Source organism: Lonchura striata, chromosome 3 (assembly GCF_050655825.1).
Source record: "Lonchura striata isolate lonStrDom1 chromosome 3, ASM5065582v1, whole genome shotgun sequence".
NCBI lineage: Eukaryota > Metazoa > Chordata > Aves > Passeriformes > Estrildidae > Lonchura > Lonchura striata.
Genome location: NC_140705.1, coordinates 26634746 through 26654840, shown reverse-complemented (window position 1 = coordinate 26654840; position 20095 = coordinate 26634746). Strand labels below are relative to the sequence as shown.

At 35.8% G+C, this 20095-nt stretch overlaps 1 protein-coding gene across 1 annotated transcript in view; it reads left to right on the top strand.

Moving 5' to 3' along the window:
• LOC110468097 (protein eyes shut homolog) overlaps positions 1-15229 on the top strand; it is a 386727-nt gene extending 371498 nt beyond the window's left edge. Inside the window, exons 28-29 of the mRNA XM_085574727.1 lie at positions 11035-11225; positions 12934-15229. Coding sequence (XP_085430853.1) covers positions 11035-11225; positions 12934-13029 — 287 coding nt within the window. The 3' untranslated portion in view covers positions 13030-15229. The remainder of the gene's footprint in view (positions 1-11034; positions 11226-12933) is intronic.
• The last annotated feature ends 4866 nt before the right edge of the window (positions 15230-20095 follow it).

The following is a 20095-nucleotide window of genomic DNA, read 5'->3' as shown; positions in this document are numbered from 1 at the left end:
TGGCTGCTATTCATGAAAATTAAAACCACAAGAGAACTGTTTCTTGTGTAAAAGTCTCCATAACATGGCAGGAGAGACTCCTCTCCCTAAGTGGACCAAAGAGAAATTATTTTAAAAGTGGTAAACTGACTGAAAGTATCAAATTTGTCTCTTTACTTGGTCAGTGGGAAAAAGAAAGAAAAGTCTGGTGGAGGAGAAGTCTTCTGAAGGTTTATTCTGATTTCTTATTAATTTCCTTTTAGTTCTGGTAATAAAGTTTTCTTTATACCATTTCAAGGTTTGAGCCTGCTTTGCTCTCCCACTAATCCTTATCTCACAGAAGAAAATGAGTAAATAATTCTAGTGGGTGCACTGGCATTTGGCCAGCACTGGACCCACCACATTAATTGGTGCATTGGCTGGGAAACTCAGATTGGTGAACTAAAACTACTACACTTAATTGGTATTTCTGCCCAGTTTAACCAAAATTTTGCTACACAATATATTCCTAGTTTGTCAATTACACCCCAGAGGGAGGAAAACCTTTTATCTTCTACCACCATTTTCTTTGCTCCATATGTGCCTTTGAATGTATTCTAAATTTGATCAGTATTTCCAGCTTTTGATATTGTCATCTTAATTTGTGAGCACACAGGAAAACGTCATGTATAGTATACGTCTTCTTAACACAGTTGAATATTATGTATTTTACATGGCTTCTTCAGAAGCAAAAAGTCATGTTTTTGCCACCTTCATTGTCTCTGTCATCTTGATAACAGACATCTTTACCTATTTGCTTATTTTTTGCATTACTGATAAAGGTGTGTGGGTAACTTACTTGTTTTGCAGCCCTGACTGCTATCTAGGCAGCATTTTTAAGTTGTCTGTCTTTCAGCCATGTCCCCTTATTTAGATTTGCAGTCAGTTTTGTGTTTAACTTGTTCTTGGGATAAAAAATGGGGATCTTTCCACAAATTCTCATTTAGAAAGCCTCTATCTCAAGCATGGTGCAGTTAGTTCAGAGTCCAATCTTCATTTAACCAAAGATACCAGACAAGGACTATATAAACCCATATATTTGCTCTGAAGCAACAAGAAGATACTCATTTTTCATTATCACCAATAAATTCCATACATACAGTTATTTTGGAAGATGTCCAGTGTCTGCACACTTAATTTTCTCATCATGATTCATACAGAATCTGTGCTATGGAGAATTTGTGTGAAGGTCTTCTTTTACAGAGTAAGTTCTTCTACACAAGGGAAATTATTCTGCAGTGCTTACATTAGGACACCAAATGTAAGGTTGAATTTTTCAGCATATAAATTACTTCAAATGCATATCTTGAAATAAATTACCTCAGCAGCATTATTATTCTAAACCTTTCCCACCTTTTGAACTGTCAGTTCCCATATTAAAAGCATACCAAAAAAAAAAGTTTGTATGTGTATGTTGCAAGTAACTAAATCACATACAAAACAGAAATGCAGATCAGCCAGTATTGTATATTATTGTATATCTATAATTTATAAACCATCTATTTGAAGTGTTGAGTTGAGGTTTCTCTAAAAGGTTATGTATCATAAATTATATCTACTAAATGTTTGATCCTGTTTTTAATCAAAGATTTTGTATCTTCAAAACAGCCACTAATTTTTATGTGTGGGAATGTTGGTATGGTGTGTTATTAATGACTCACTTCTTACTTGTATTCTTTAATATTCGTGGCATCATTTGCTTCCATAGTTCTCATACACGTTAGCAGATCCGAGACCACTGGCATTCAAAAAATGAAATAGAAAGTGACTTCTTGTATGCATCTATCTTTTGACTTCTCTATTGGACATAATTGAAGTTAATACCATGAATGATTCACGTTTTTAATATTCACTGAGTGTTTCATTGTTGATGATTTTGTGCATGCAGGTCTTCATTAGAACAAGTTAAATAAGAAAACAGTGCATTAGAATTAGAATGTATTAGAAAATGCTTAAGAAAAGAATGCATTAGAAACCTGCAGGCTCCTAATACATGATTTAAGATGAAGGAAGCAGAAATAATGCTCACCAGACTCTTAATTGAGGCTTTAGTGTTTCTCTCATAGAACAGCTGCATATTTGCACTAACTGGGGGAAAGGAAAGCAGGGGGGTACAGAAATACTAAATACAGTACTATATGTAAGGTACTAGTCACAACTTCACCAGAAGGAGTGAATGAAGTATTACTTCAGAGCACCATAGCCTTGCTGTTAGGGTGATGAGTGTCATCCCAATTTGTAAAAGACAGCTTGATATGGTAATACTGTGAATACTGTTCATCCCTGAAAGCACAACTTCAGTTGGGAATGTTTTCAGGCTTCATGTGTCCAAGATGAAGACAGAATGTGCAGCTGATATTAGCCTGCCCATTTGCCACCAGCCTGAGAGATGTCATACATACGTGTGGCCAAAACAATGCTTACTGAGGACTGAAATATGCACTTCACCAATTTAACTGCAACTCAGTAGGCAGGAGCTAATGCAAAATCACAACTGTAGTAAATACAATACTTACAAATGCAGAACAGATAAGACTTAGTTGTCAATTTAGTGGGGCATGTGCACAATTAATAGGTAAAAGTAATTACTATAAGTTGCAAGGAACAAGCACAGCTAGTTCACAAGCCTTAGATTGCTATCTTGCTGCAGTATTTCATCAGTGACTGACAGAGGTGGCTTTCATGATAAACATTACTTGAATCTAATGTCTTCACAGGAATTTATATAATAACCTTCCACAGGAAGAAGCCCACTCCTGAAAATACTTGTCAGCAAATCACCTGAATTTCACTTCTTCCAAAGCTGCATAATTTTAAGCAAATTCAGTGTGAATTGCTAAATCAAAATGTTTTATATCTGAATATTTGGATTTGGAACAAGAAAAAATTATTCACTGAGAATTCCATTATACTCCTGCTAGATATTACACATTCATCCTCAGCTAAATGCACAGAATAGACAATAATATTGTGTGTGTCACTTTAAAGCAATACCCATGGTTGGATAGTCTGTGCACCTTCCTAATGGTGATTTTTTTGACTGCAATAGAAAAACACAATACCATGAAAACCATTAAAGAGAAATTTTTAAAAATACATTTCTTCTACCAGTGGATTTGACCAGATATAAATATTGTCTTTTTCTGGATTTCACAATGGGATTTTTTGTTATTTTCCAGTCCAAAAATAATCTTGCTTATATTATAGACTTTGTATTGGGGGTAGCGGATGATTACTGACTTTTTTTTTGTTTGTTTGTTTTAGGCTTAAAAAGTTCTGCTTTAAGTGTGCAGCTCTCACAATGCATTGCAAGACCTTGATTCTCTTGCTATTGGCATAAATTGTTTTTATTCTGAATAATGGGATGATAACTCCCTTTGGAATAGCTTATAGTACTATAAAGGTTATCTTAAATTCACATTATGAACTCCTCTTGCTTTGACCATTAATATTGTTGTAATCTTTAAAAGAGTTAATATATGCTAAAAATAGTTCTGTTCTGTTTGTTCAAAGTCTAGTTGTAAGAGACTGAAAAACAACATGTTGGTTTATGAGTAAAGGACAAAAAACTTGGTTTCCTTTGGATAGAACTGCTTTCCTCCCAGTGGTGGCTCTAATGCTTTCTAGCCATGGGGGTTATCAACATGTAGGCAGCAGCACTGGGCTTGGTGCTGGCTGTGTGCCAGCTGCCAACACTTTGTAAGAAAGAGCAGCAGGAGGGAAAGATTTTAGCAAGGCTTGTGAAGTTCTGCTGAGAGCAAGCCAAATTATCCCCAAGGTAAGATCTGCTTCTGATTTCTGCTGTAATACTACTTGATCCTCTCTGTGTCTCTTCTAGTACATTTAAAAAAGAAAAATATCACAGTCTTTGGCTGAAGCGGAACCACACACTGCTGATATTTTTCCTGATTTTTACATATATATATATATGTATGTATGTTTTGTGCCTTCAGTGAGAAAATCTCTTCTATTCACTTCTGACCGCCATGAACATAACACCTCTTTTCATTATCTGTATGTTGATGAGTTAGGCCACATGGCAAAAAATCCCTTCTGGGACTGGCAGGCAGCAGTCAAGCAAGTATCAGTTAATCTCACTAAGCTATTACTGCAATTAATAGATATAGGCAGTAGATTTGAATTTAAAATCTACACTTCACCAGGAAGCAGAATCCAGCTTTAGAAACTATTAATAACTTTCTGACCTTAATAAAACAATTTCCTGCACTAATTGCATTCCAGATGCCTACGATAATTCAAATAGATTACAACTAGAAGACTCTGCCCCCTTTTCCCTGAGTTCAGGGAGAATATTTTCAGTTCTTTGTGAACAGCATTTTTATTTTAAAAAGTCTGAAAAATTCATTGTATAAAAATGAGGGAAAAACTGAATATTAATAGAAAATGCAACCTACTGTCTCCTACATGGAGTGAATAGTGAAAGTGAGGACAGACCTCACTCCAAAAGCACTACAGACTGGCCATTGGACATGTAGGAATTAAGAATCAAAACTTGGATCAACAGACATAACTGACATGTGTGTGAGGAAAGGAGAGATGTATAATAATTTCAAGAAAATAGAAGTAGCTTCCTGGGATGTAGGGTCTGATGTTCCATACCTTTAAGGCACCTGATTTCTACCTATGTGTTTCTGCAGGTGTTTATGTGTAACTTTAGGCTCATAGTGAAGATCTTGTGAAGTAATAGGAGCTCTAAAACAGTAATGTTTTTCTTTCAGAAGAATTTCAAAGGCTACTCAAATCCCTGGCTCTGTGTAAGCATGAAAAAGCAGCAGTAAAGGGCGTTTATTCATAACTTGTTTTTCTTTGCTTGAAAGCTACTTGTTGACTGCGCTGGCAACCGTTCTGGATGTTAACCACATTTTATTGTTGTCTAACACGCCACATTAGAGAACATTTCAACTTTGAGAGAAAAACATAGCTATAATTCCCTGCTAGTCATGCAGCACAGACTTCTGTGACAGCATAAAACATGGATTCACTGTAATTGTGGGTTTGTTATGTGGAACCAAAGGTGAAGCACATTGCAATGAAATAGCTTTGCAACTGTAAATAGAAATAATAGTTGGAGAACATTGTTCTCCTCTGCCTTTAAGGTGTTTGAGCTAAAAAGATTAAATTATATGTATGGAAGTAAATCAGACTCATTTGAAAATAAACTAAAGCCTTTTAAATGGTGGTTACAAATATGAAGTAGATTATTTTATTTAAGGAGAAAAGGGTAAAATTCATGGATTATTTTGCTATGGCTGTTTTTCAGGACTTCCTGGAAAGATTGACCTTATTTTAGATACAAAAGAGAGTGATTAAAGTGACTCATTAAACATGAAACTTCAAAGAAATTAGATTTTTTGAGAGAAAAGAAATGTAAGGAAAATTAAAGCTGAGGTACTTTCAGCACATTGAGAGTGAAAAAAACACAAACCCCACTCCTACATGCATAGGCTACCTGAAACAGGGTAAAACATCTGTGAGCTGGGCAAGCCTGCTGGTCCCTGTGTAGAATCCCAGATCCTTTCTCTGACAGACAGTCAAGCTGACAGACAAGCCTCTGTGGACATCAGGTTGGATTGGTGTAAGGCCCCAGAGCTCACTCAATGAGTATTTTAAAAGGATTTAACATTATCTTTTGCAGCTTGAGTTAGATGCAAGGGAGAAACACTGACAAGTTATTCTCAAAAGGGCAAACAAATAAAAACTTTACTGTCAAACTTCAGAAAATCTGGAAACTTTTTAATGTCAGAGCAACATTAAATCAACATAAAGCATTTCACAAAGCATTAATTTAGTAAACTCTAAGCCCATTCCACTTAGCAAACTCCAACCCATCTGACATTAAGTTACTTACATTTTGAGAAGAAGGAATTAGAAGAGAGAAGAGATATAGAAAAGAACAACTATAGCTATCACTTCTGGTTCCAGTGGTGTTCACCTGAGAGAAATTCCAATTCCAAGGGTCAAGACCTGTGTGTGCTTTGTGCTCTGGTTTACATGCCTATTAGCTTTCCTGGGCCCTTCCCTGAGGTGGGACTTCTGGTCATTTTGCCACTTAGGAGCTGGGCTAGCAAGGGAGCATTGGAGTGTGGAGCATTGCCTCCCACATGCCAGGTTTTGGCCCCACTGCTGGAATGCAGCCCCTGGGGGTGCAGGGTGTGTGGAGTAGGGCATCCCTTGCCAGGGGAAGACCTGGCCTGCCCATTTCCCCACACATGTGCCTGAAATGTTTCAAGCCAGCAATCTCCTGTAGTCTTGCACAACTAATGTATTGGTGCCCCCATAACTCACCGAAGGAACTCCTCAGTAATGGTCTCCCTTGTCTTTGCCTCCTTCTGCAGATAGCAGCTCTGGGCTGACCTGGCTCTGAGGGTCTCCTGAAGAGCCTTGTTTGCCTTCAGCAGTGCCCTGAGCAGGTTTGTGTCTGCTGGTCCACCACAAGTTTCCAGCCTCTGCTCTCTCAACAGCCCACCCATCCCTACGTGCGGGGTCGTGGCGTCTGGCCATGCCTACACCCTTTTTGTGTCTGGCTCAGTTTCTTCTCCACACGTGTCTAGGCAAAATTCTGCCTGATGGTGGCAGCTGCCTTGTCTGTCCCTACAGCTCCTTCACCAGACAGCACAGAGCTGCTGCCAGAGCCCACAGAGGGTTGTGCTCACCACAAGCAGCAGTGAGGAGAAGGAGGGAACTGTGCAGCGCATGGCAGCCAGTGGCACAGCCATCGGTGTGGCTATTGGAGGGGCAGGGCACTGGATCCCGGCAGCCAGGCTCACAGGAGGTGCTGGCAGGGCTGGATGCCCAGTGTGATGGGCCAGGAGCACACCCTGGCTGAGGAAACCATGGCAGTTTGTATGGAGGAAGCTGACAGCCTGTCCCAGGGAAGGCACTGCTCCTTGCATGCTGTTTGTGTAAAGCTGGGACATGAACATCCATTGGAAGTCATCTGCTGGGCTCAAGGGGTCTGCAAACAGCCCTGTGAAACAGTCCTTGCTCTTTCTTGTTTTGCTTTTCTATTTTTTTTTTCTTTTGGCATTATCCAGTTTTAAACAAACATAAGTGGTTTTTATGACCACAGTTTTAAGCTAGTAAGAAATGTGTTCCTTTTTAATAAAAAGAAATTAAATTTCAAATAGAAAATTATTGTTCTGAATTTTCAAGACAGGTCCTTTCCATAGGCAATAATGTCCTCTATTTGAATGTTGTAAGAGAGTTCTAATTAAAAGAATAAAAAAAGATGTGAAATATTTGTCTATGAAAAAGAGAAGAACAATAGCTTGAACAGGAGGATTTTGTAACATAACAAAAAGAATAGCAGAAGAAAGAAGAAGAGCATTATTATAATCCTCTTTGTGCCTGAGTGCATGCAAACTGCAGGGGGTACATTACACATAGAAATACCTGGAGACAAAAACTCAATCACCAGGAGTGCATGCTCGTGAACATATTAAAAGTTTTTATTATCTCTCCCTACCCGCCTTTAAAAACCAAGACATACAATTGTGTAGCTCTCAAAAATTTTTAAATTTTCAGGCCTCCATTCTGAAGCTTATGCAGCTGGTACTCATTGGAATAGAGAAAACCAGTAGGGAGTGGCAAGAGCTAATGAAGCTTGGCCTGTCAGATGGGTTTCAGACCTGCCTGTGTATCTGCTTACTATTACAGCTGAATCTCAAAATTTTAGCATTCAGACATTAATATGAATCTAGTAAACACAAAACCATGGAGAGTTGGATGTACGCAGGGGAGAAAGCTAAAGCTGAGAGGATATTATAGACCAAAGGGCTTGTCTGTTTCTTAGGAAAACAAATGTTAAGCATTCTTAGGGAAAGATAAAACATGGTTTCAAATTTTTTTTTTTTTTTTTTTTTTTTTTTTGGTTCTAAAGGCTTGGGGGATGAGTTCTCTCTATTAGGACAAAAAGGAATCAAGGATGCCAACTCCAGAGATCAGATGAAAAAACTGCATCTAAATGCAGTAGAAGGATTATAAGCAAAGCTTATGTTCTATAAAAAGAAATTGTGTACTGTTACAAACAATCACACCAGTGATTTATGTTAATAGCTTTTGTGGGAAGGTATGTAGCCTGTTTGTTATTGAAGTAGTATTTTTATGGATTTTACAGAAACCTGGAGCCTGCAGGTTTTTCAGTGCTGCACTATTCTTCAGTGCTTTCTTTCATTAACTCCATATTTGTGGACAAGAGCAATTGCTGCAATTTTACTGCAGATGATCTGTTTAAGAACCTTTCTGTTTAGCAGCATGAATGCATTTCCCAGAAGAAGCCAAACTGGCTTAATATCTGTGGTCTTGTGGAGTGTATTGTCTTGCAAGGCATCATCACTTGTTGCCATATAAAGATAAAAATAAATGGATGTTGGTCAGAATAATGCAGCAAGTTTTGTCGCAAGTGCTCTGTGCACTTGCTACAATTACATATAGAAAGCTAAAGGTAGATGCCACCAGCTTGTGCTTGTTTGGTTTTCCTTGAATTTTAGCAGATAATTCAGTCTGACCTCAGTTATCAGAGTGAAATTGGAATTTCAGGAATCATGAATAAACTGTTCCATCAACAACCCTTTTTTTTTTTTCTCCTCATGATTACAGATTTTACTCTTCTGTGAGATCTAGGGTCTCAAATGCCTTGTGTTAGCAAATCTCTGAAGAGCTGATATAGTTTTAACCTGTTCTCACATGTCAACTTTATTATACACTGAATAATGTGGGAGAGAAAAACAACCCAACAATGAAACCAGCCACCTCCAAAATATTAGGAAGGTAGCAGAAGGATTTTGGACTGTAGGGAGGGGATGTTGTGTGCAACTTTGCTGTCTTTTAACCAAGCTGATCTCCTAAATGAATCAAGAAAAAGAGATGGTTAGATATCAGACTTTCAGGAGTGTGGGGATAACTGACTGGTTCCTTGGGATAAGCAAAATCTATTCAGGGGCAATTCAGGGCAAGCAGAATGAGAGAAAGATTTAGAGCTCAGTAGCTTGCTCAGGAAGGAAAACAAACAAGGGTTACAGATTGACAATAATTCTCAAAAGCATTTTATTTGAGAAATTGTCCTGCCTGTAAAATGTAAAAAGCTTTATGTGCATTTCTTTTTAATTTAATTTTCTGAAATTTACACTTACAGGCTTATAGTTCAAAAATCATTTTTAAGGATTACCTACACTTAAAATTGTAAAATCTATTTTATTGCAGCACTGGTTATTGATTGGTATTGCTTGAAATTTTTGGTCTATTTTACTGTATGTTGTATGTAAGCATATGTTGATAATTCTTATATAGTACTGAGAATTTTTAAGAGCTTTGTTTGAGATTTGACCACACTGATTGACTTTGTAAATAAGTTTATACAAAGTCGTGAAAGGATAAAATTTGGCATACCCTTACAGTGATACATAAAAGTTTGACATCAACAGTTCTTGTTCTATCCCAGTATCATTTTTGTTCAGAATTTAATAATATATAGTGAGTTATTTGTTATTGGAGTTGTTATCACAACAGATTAAAATTTTACCTATTTTGGAAAATAAAAAGAGATCTGTGACCTTCAAAGATACTCTAAACCCCTGTAGACATGATTGAGTGAAATTTGATCAAAGTGAAATGGAATAATTCACTTATGTGCTGTGTATTGTATATAGGTTGATAATGTTGCACCAACATTTTTCACAAGATGGCTGAATTGTCAATATTTCTTTACATTTTTATCAGTCTTATGAAACTGATCAAACAAATAATTGTATGCTGTGAGACTAAAGCATATACCTGTTTCTACAAAAATCAAAATACTTAACTCCTCATGTTACAAGTATGGAAGAGGACCCATATTTTTAAGTCTTTACAAGCAGACAAATGTAGTGATCTCAGTTTAAATATTGGTAAGTGAAAAAACCAAAGTGCAAGGCTGTCGCTGTGTATGAATAGGCACCAATGTGCATGTCTCTTCCCTTGTAAATACACCATAAAGGAAAAAAAAAGGGCGGGGGGGAATGAGGGAAAGTGAACAATAAATTGAGAGGAGAGAAACAGGAGAGAACAGGAAACAAGGAAACAAGGAAGGAGGAGGGAAGGGAAGGGAAGGGAAGGGAAGGGAAGGGAAGGGAAGGGAAGGGAAGGGAAGGGAAGGGAAGGGAAGGGAAGGGAAGGGAAGGGAAGGGAAGGGAAGGGAAGGGAAGGGAAGGGAAGGGAAGGGAAGGGAAGGGAAGGGAAGGGAAGGGAAGGGAAGGGAAGGGAAGGGAAGGGAAGGGAAGGGAAGGGAAGGGAAAAAAGTAGAGGAAAGGAGTAGGGAAAGGAAAGAGGTGAAGGAAGAAGGGGACAGGAAGAAATAAAAAATACAAAGAAGCCCCTTTTAAGTATAATCATATGTCACCTGGTGGACTTGAAGCCATGTATTCACATTCCTTTTCTATTTAAATAAGAGTTGCATTTGCCCTTGCCAGGTATTGCACAGGGTGCTGAATGATACGAGGTTTATAGATAAATCAGACAAGCTGGATGTAAACCCACGAGAAATTTTTAGCTTTTACCCTCGCACCACAAAATAGTTAATATATGACTAAGATGCCAACTTCATAATTGGGTTGTAGAATGTCTTCATTCCTTTCCATACTGAGTAGTTTCTATAAATACTTCAAAGCCATTCTTTTCTTGCATCTAGGTTTGATAAAAACAACTAACTTTGGAGAAAATGTTGAGCCAAATCTGCTAGATATGTACCAAGTGTTTCATCTTTGTAGCCTAGCCTTTCAGGGATTGATCTATATGCTTGCTTAGTATAATTTGATAAAAACCTTTATGTCTAATTATATAAACTCTCAGTGTTAACATTTGACAGAAGAAAACTAACATAATTTTTTCAGATTAATGTATAAATCCTTGAAAGATGTAAAAGTTATGCTATATCTTTGCTACCACTACCAGAATAAGAAAACAGTGTGTGAAGAAAAAAAAGTCTTTATATCCTTACATGTCTCAAAATTCTATTCACAGATTTTAGTTATGCTCGCTACTATGGTGATTCTTACCTGGAATTTCAAGGCTTACATTTGAACATGCAAAATTTCATCCACATGGAATTTAAGACCAATGATCCTCATGGACTTCTCCTAAATATTGAACCGAGCCCAGAAAAAATACAACATTTTTTAATTCGACTTGTCATCAATAATGGTACTTTGCAGGTAAGGATCAAAATCTCCCACTGAAGGAAAAGTAAATATAAGTTTATTCTGCAAAAATTTTAATATTTTTTCATTTACTTACTGTAGAAGATAGTAAATAAATCTACAAATATTCTTGATATCTTAAGTATTTTAGATAAAATAGTTGTCATACTTGCTGTCTGTTATGTCTTGGCTAATATGATCGATATGACTCCAAGAGTACACATGAAAACACAAAACCAAAAAATATAGAATTTTGTCTTTACATGTTGTACAAATTAACTTGCCGTATTTTATATCTAAACTAACTGAACTTCCTCATGTGGAACTTCATTAAAATTGTCATAAGGAAGGATTAGGACATAGGCATAGGCATAGAAGTTTAGTGAATTTTCATAGGAAAATTTATCAAATTAGGGAATAGATTTTGTCTTTTTTACCACATATCTCTAACTAGAAACCTTTCACTTCATTTTTTACTTAAATCAGAATTTCACAGGATCAGAGGGAAAAAACTATTATTTTGGCTTTTGTGGACAGACTAACTAGGAATATATTTGTTTATAAACTTTAAAGAGTAAAGTGTTTATCATGATATATCTTTACCTTCCACAAATTATTCCATCTTTTCTGAGGAGTAGGTAAAGGTAGAGCTTTATGAAGAGACAGGCAGATGCTAAAGAGGCTATAAAAAGATATTAAAAGTTACTTTTCTCATAACTTATCTCCCATTTTCCTGCTAAAAGTTTCACAGAGTACCTGTAATTATATTCTTTTGTAAGAACTGTGAAATGTCTGTTAGAGGCAGCATTTTTGTATTATATTTGCCTTCATGCTTAAAGACCATGACCATACTAAACAGATATATAAACTGAAGATAAATAGAAAATAAGAAAATTACCTTTTAGTTTATTTTGTTATATTGTGATTTTTTTGTCTTTTATTATATTGTGACTATCTTTGTCCAGAAAAAAAATATGAGATTAGCCACGGGCAGGAGGTTATCCAACGTTTATAAAATGGTGATGGCTTTAGGTTCATCTTGCTTGTATTCAGGGTAAAGTAATGATGCAGAAAAATATTTTTCTAACATATCATAAGCACCATAAAATATGAAAGTACTTTAATTGACACAAATCTATTCAGAGATCCCACTGTGCCATGTTAAAACTAATTGAATTCACTTAATCATTCACAAAGCTGGTCAATTAAATGTGGATTTAAAGCCCAATGAACAAATGGTTCTAAGCTCACAATCAAGCTACAATTACAAGTAGACAAACCATGAAATCAAGTGCTTGTTCACATTAGTATAGGAAATTAAACGGTGCTCCAAAATGCTCAAGCCAGCACGCTACATTACGTGTTTGGAAGTGTAAAGAAGCCATAAAATTTTAAGTAAAATTCACCCATGGCCAGTGTTAATTTCAGATGGGTTGCAGATGGCTGACTTCTTTGCAAATCAGACCCATAATATCTGATTGTACAATACACAAAGATTAAAGCACGTCCATGCAGGTTAGGAAGCATATATGTATACTTGCATATTTCTGGTACAATAGGCTTCCTTATCTAGAACTTTTAATGAAATATTAATTTTTCTCGATACACATGACATCCTTCAGGTTTTTTTGAAGCCATTTATCATTTTAAAATTAAGGTTTCAATGTCTGAAACTGTTTAATTATTAGAAATAATGTAATTAAAACCTTTTCCTACTCTGTAGTACCAGTATTTATGTGATGATGCAGCAGAAGTCAGAAACATCACTACCACTGCTAGAGTGGACGATGGACACTGGTATAATGTGCAAATTAGGTAAGTTTACTGTTTTCTGGTTTTATCATTGTTTCAAATATCACATAGATTGGACCATTAGTAAATCCCACTGATATTATATCTGATTCACTGTGCTACCTGAACATGTACTGTAAAATCATTTTATGGTAGTCTGGGCCACAACACATCCTTGGAAAGAATGTTTAAAAATACAGTTGGACAGTGCTCATCACATCCATGGTGTGCTTAGTGGAAATAAATTTATTCTTATTGAAATAATTTAGTGTAGCAAACATAAGTATTCAGTCAGGGAAGATGCTGCACAGCAACTCCAAGCTACTTGGTTCAGGAAATAGTTGAATTTCCAACAATGAGAGTGTGACTTATAGATAAATCTTGGAAAATAAATAGATAGGCAGAAGCAGCACCATGATTTTCACTGCTGTCACTGACTTGCAACTCGTAATAAGATATATTATTCCTGTAAAAGTAACAATACGTGCAACTGAAGGAAAATAAAATGAAAATAAAATGAGGTAGGAAAATGAGGTAGGTAATAGGTTTTCCATGGTTTTTGTACATAGATATATCTAATGACCAAATATAGATGCTCCTAGAATCCACAGCCTTGGAAGTGGAAGTTTTGGCTTCACTTTATAGGAAATTTAGGCACCTAGTGCATGCTCTGAGTGCCTAGTTCCTATTAGGTAGCTTAGTCATCTTGTCCAGCAAGAAGAAGACAAGCTAGCTGTCTGCTTGTCTCTCAGGAGCAAGTTAGTCCTTAAAAAGTTTGTGGAGAAGTGCAGAAGGAACAAATATGTTTTACTGTAATAGGTCTTTTATAGCTCTATCTGTCAAACATTGTTAAATGAAGAACTTTTGCAGGGCAAAACTGTCCCTCCTTCATTCCATGGGAAATATAGTGGAGTGTGTATCCATTGTACTGTGCCTTGCTGCCCCAGATGTGGCAGTGAGTACTCAGTGAGGAGAACCAAAGCTTGTTTCTGCATTTCAGTTACCACCGCGTTCATAATTTTTTCCAGCAAATTAAACCACACTCATGGCTAGGACTGCTCAGTAACATATACAAATTAATACAAGGAGCATAAGCCAGTAATCCACTGTGATTGTGCTTACCATCCAAAAAGGAAAACCATAAACCACACCACACATGCTAATGGAAGCTAAAGCAAGTGTAAGCTCCTCTGTGACCAGGAAGAAATAGAACAAAGTATCTTGATGACACTTATAAAAGTCAGATTCTCTAAAATCTAATAACATACTGAGTTCTGTTTATTTCATGGTTATGACTCCTTTTCCATATCAAAATAGAGAAATTAAATTGGAAAATAGTTTTTAGAGAAGAGATATAAACATGATAAAATCATTAAACAGTTTCTATATGAATAGAGATTAAATACTCAAGTACTCTGAAAGCCCATTAAAGACAAGTAAGAGAGGATCCCAAAGAAGACAGATCCCAAGTGACACAGAAAGGGGATAAGTGGAGGTATAAAATTTCTAGTTACTTAGATTGTTGAAATCCATTAGAATTCAATTTTTATTCCTTTGTTGTTCATTTTAAGAAAGATTTAAGATCCTGAAAATAGCAACAGTATGAATACCTGAACCTTTCAGTAATGTGGAAATCTCTACAAAAACAGCCTTTCCCCGGCACTGAAGCATTCAAACTGTGATATCACTGTCATCCCTCAGAGATCCACTAATTACCATGATGGGAATACACTTATTCTATGCATTTTCCCTCTTCTCCATCAAGAAGAAAATAGCTTGAGTCTCTAAATCAGCCTATAACAATAGTCCATGAAAAAAGAAAACCAACCTAATCTCTATATTTTTCTTTTCCTTTTGAGTGTAAAAAAGAAAGGGACTTTCTTTCATTTACAGGAAATTATTTCAGGACAGCTCAGGAAATGGGTCACACTTATTTTTCCTGCTGAAAAAGAATGCATGCATACCATTTATGAGATTCAGTTACAGAGCAATTAATAATTCATCATTCTACTCAATTTAGAAGAGTAGAAATTGTTCTGGACATTGTTTAAGATGACATTCTGCAGATGATGCCAAGTCATGTCGGAGTGTTGGTTCACTGGAGGGTAAGAAAGATCTGCAGAAGGATCTGAGCAGACTGAATCAATGGGTCAAGGCTAATTGTGTGAATCTTATGAGAAGTGGCTGAGGGAGCTGGGGCCATTTGGCTGTGAGAGAAAGAAAAGAGACCTCACAGCCCCCTAGAGCTCCCTGAAAGGAGGCTATAGTGAGGTGGGAGTCAGTCTCTTCCTACAACTAACAAGAAACCAGACAAGAGGAAATGGCCTCAAGTTGCACCAGGGGAGGTATAGGTTGGACACTTGGAAAAAAAAACTTCACAGAAAGGGTTGTAAAACAGTGAAAGAGGCTGTACAGTGAAATGGCTGAGTCACCATTGCTGGAGATATTTAAAAATCATATAGACATGGCAGTTAGAACTATGGACTTGGAAGTGCTGGTGTAACAGTTGAACTTGATGGCTTTAAAGATCTTTTCCAACCTAAACAATTCGGTGATTCTGTGATTCTGTGATTCTATGATTCTAAGATTCAAAATCTTAGTGATGCAGATGTCAGAAAGATTTGGAATTGCGTCTCACTGTCATCTCATGCACTTTCACATGGGCTTGAATTAAAGTATATATCCTGTATATATATGCTTTACATTTTTCCCCTTTATTGACAATTAAATATATATTGTTGAGAGATAAGTTTGATAGAGTCAGTCTTGAAATTTGTGTGTTTTATAAAGTTGCCATTTCATTTAATCAACTGCAGTGTAATACAGCGTAATAAAACTTAAAATAACTTTGATGAAATATTGCTGTAACTTATTCAGCAACTTTCTAGAGGCTTGCAAATATTTAATCTTCTCATTATGCTCACTGATTTTCAGTGAGATAAATAAGTTAAGTTTTGCACAATGGTATCTGGAAAACCGGTGAAGTTAAATGGGATTATAGGAGATACTGCATATTATAACATAATGATTATGCACACAGGATTTTCTTTGTTGTGCATATGTTAAACATTATGAACAGAAATTGTGGGTAATAACTATAAAAAATAATCTTTTTTGAAAGAAAATGCTAATTTTAATTATTTAATGTTATCTTAATTGTTTGGAGCTCTTTTGATGTAGTCCTGTGATGGAAAGGATTTTGTCTTTTCAATTGAGGGGGAGCAATGCATTTCAGCTCCTGAAGATAAGCCATCTTCAAAGAACCTGCTGCCTCTACAATATCATATTAAATTAAAGTAGACTTAAAAGTAGTGAGTGCTGTTTAATACAAGTTTAAGTACAGTGAAAATTAGATAGCAATAGTACCTTTCTTTTCTCCTTACAGGAGAACAATTTACTGCTTCCTTTATCCCACAGAAATAATTCCTCACATGAATAAAATAAATGACACACCATCTAATGTTTGCAAATAAATGTGCATATTGCTGTCAAACAATGTCCTTTTCCAGTTCTCATGGTTCACCATGATATTCATGCTAAGTAAAACGTAGCAGCCTTTCTGAAGTACATTTTTCCTGATGATGGAATATTGTGACTATAAAAACTGTAAAAATTTAATAAATTTTGATAAAATATATGGACTGTATTTCCTTCAAAATTTGGAATATCTTGGATAATTTGGGTAAGGATATAACTTTTTACGTCTGATTAGTCTAATTTGTGGCATTAGCTGCTAAAACCAACATGTTGCCAAAGTTTGCCTCCGAGCAGTGCCTGAGAGATCCATTTAATGTGTTGTACACAAACTACTGTAGTTGTGGTGTAAGCCTGTTAATGGAACTTCATTGCAGCTGTTTCACTCACATTTCTGACTATTGTTTTGGATTTCTTAAGAATGTTATCAGAGAAGGGAGTGAGCTACAGTGAAAAATGGATATGGGCAATATCCCACAGGGATTGGATTACTGCAGGATATTATGAAGGGAAGGAAATGTTAGACTCAAGCACTTAGAAGGTTTACATGTTTGGTTTTGTAGTGAAGATTTCTTACTGGTAATGCAGGGGATGTTCGACCCAGTCTTCTCATTCCAGCCTTTATTCATTCACTGCTTTAACTTTTTCAATCTTTGTCATCAAAGCAAATTGATAAAATAACATATACTGCAGAAACAAACCAAACTTCAGCAGCTACATTAGAAATTTGCCTTTTCTTGGCCCAATAATCTCCATTTCAGGACAGATAAAAATAGTATATAAAATTACTTTTGATATAATTGAGGTGTCAGATCATAATTGTCAATTGCTTTAGCAAATTTTTCCACTTATAAATTGATTATTCAGTAGATGTCATGAATACAACTTCATTCTTTAATATGAGTCTATCCTTTTTTAATTTTTTTAATTGTCTGAGATCATTAGGTTTAAAATCTGGTGTCAGTGCTCCATCAGACACTGACTGCAAAATCTGGAAGATGCTTTTCAAAGAATGTTTTATTCCTCCCCTTTAACTCCTATTGTTTTTCATTTGAGCTTTCCACTAGTTACCTATAGGAATTTTGATGATTGATTGTCTTGCTTTTGAGATGTAAAAGTTTTCTAATTCCTCTAGTCAGAAAAAGATCTTTGTAATCATGCCAAAATGCAACATATGCTCATTGAAGAGCTTATATATAACTTGGTTTTGACAGCTTTTTATGAGGGTCTGAGATAATCCATATGGTGCAAAGTATCCTCTATTTATTATCCTTCACAACATGCTACAAACTTCATATATTTCCTAGGGCTTTTAGGCAGTTAAGATAAGTATATGATAGATAAAGAGGGTAGCAAATCCTGCAGATGCTTTTCTGTTTTGTTTTTCTTTGGTTCTTTTTATTTCACTTTGATTGTAAATTCCTATATTTATTTTATCACAAAGGTGCAGAACTTTGACCTTCATTTTTAACATGAACAACATATGGGTGAAGAAGTCACTCATATGTTTTTTCATGTACCATGTAGGTGTCATATGCTCTACTTAATGGTCCATATCCTCAAAACCCATTGTAAGTCATAAGATATTATTAGCAATTGCTGCTGTTTAGTTAGAAAACGGTATTGAATATTTATAAAATGCAGTGAGAAATATATTCTTGATATAAAATAGCTTCAGGGTCTTTAAATTTTCTTCATGTCTCCCAAGAAAGCTGTCAGTGGACTTGAATCAGCTGCAAGAAGGTTAAGTACTTGGATCCAGCAGGGTTTAGCCTGTTTTATATTTGTTACAAATACAAATGATTCGGAGAGTTGCTGGGCCTCTAAACTGTCCATTGACAGGATCCTCACAAACATATTTCTTAGCCACAGTTTTGTTGGTCTTTTTTCCAGTCCCTCCTAAAGTGCCAAGTGTAAAACTAGGAGTGAATGAAATACATGTGCTGACTTATCTAATAATTTCTAATTTTTATATGGTCTGAAACTTTTCTCAGATCACTGGAGTGTACTTAGAAAAAGTACAGGTTTTAATACTTAGTTCAATTTATTTATGATGTATTAACACTGGTAATAATATTACATTTGTACTTTCTTAAATTCACTGTATGTTAAGTCTTAAGTAGGTTATATCTCCTACTTAATATCCAATATACATTTCAGAGATTCTGTCACTGAAAACAAACTGGTTTGAAAATATAGCTTAAAAATATAGGCAATTTCATTTAATATGGATTGAAAATAATTAAAACATTGGAAATATTGATACTGATGTCAAGACCTGGATTTTTAAAGTGGAAAATAGGAATGAGTTGATCATGAAGTATGAAGAAAATTGGAAGGATTGTTTTTTTTCATTTTGGTTTGGGGTTTTTGGACAACGATAAAGAAATTTAATGTCAAATACATATGGTAACTATCACACAGATGAGCAGGAAAATGAACAATATCTCAAAAAAATGTATTATGAAATACTTGTGAAAGGAAAAAGATACTAACTTTGTAACAGCATAGGTTGACTATTGGCACAAGTAGCTAAAAAGGTGGACACTAATTTCTGTCACAGTGAGGTGACTCTCTTACTGCCCACTAGCAGAGCATAACAGTTCCCCAGAAATGCTAATTCTGGATTGAAGCAACAGAATCAAAGATATTCTAATATATGAACTGTGAAACTGAAGCCAAATAAGAATCAAAAAACACTAAATAGAGGAAAAGTTTTGAAATTTTTCTACTCAGAACATATGTGTTTTCCAGTTCATTCTGCTAATGTGCATGGCACATTTAGAGAGAGTTAATTTGATTTTAATCCTTTCACAGATCAGTAGAGGAGGAATCAAGCCAATAATATTCCCTCCTGTGACTAATTTTATTTTTTACTTTATATAATAAATACTTTATAATTTAAATGTACTTTAATGTGTGTTTTTTTTGGGAGCTGGAGTTGTTTAGCTGGAAGAAAAGGAGGTTCAGGAGAGACCATGTTGCTCTCCATAAGTACAAAGGAGGTTGTAGCCAGGAGGAGGTCAATACCCTCTCCCAAGTAACAAGACAAGAGGAAATGGCCTCAAGTTGCACCAGGGTAAGTTTAGGCTGAATATTAGGAAAAATTTCTTCCCGGTATTGGTTGTTAAACATTGGAAAAGGCTGCCCAAATAAGTGGTTGTGTCACCATCACTGGAAGTATTTTTTTAAAAATAATGGTTGCACTTAGGGACATAGTTTTGTGATGAACTTAGTATTAGGTTAATGGTTTGACTGGGTGATCTTTGAGGTCTTTTCCAACCTTAATTATTGTATTATTCTGTGATAGTTCTCCCTTTTTAATGACTTAAAGCACTGTGGAAATAATGACTCTGTAGATGCTAGAGAGCAATAACAGCATCTCACTAAAAAATGAAGATAAGGACACTGATCCATATGTAGGTTGATCCATACATAGGTTGAATAGGAGAATGCATTTATTATATCTGCTGCTGAACAATTATTAAGGAAAGAGATAGGCCATCCATGAATTTGTTTACCCAATTTCCTTTGTGAATCAGCATAGATTTCTACAGCTGAAGATCATTTTTGTGCACAAATACCAGAAATAGGTTTCAAGTAGACTGTATCACTGCAGT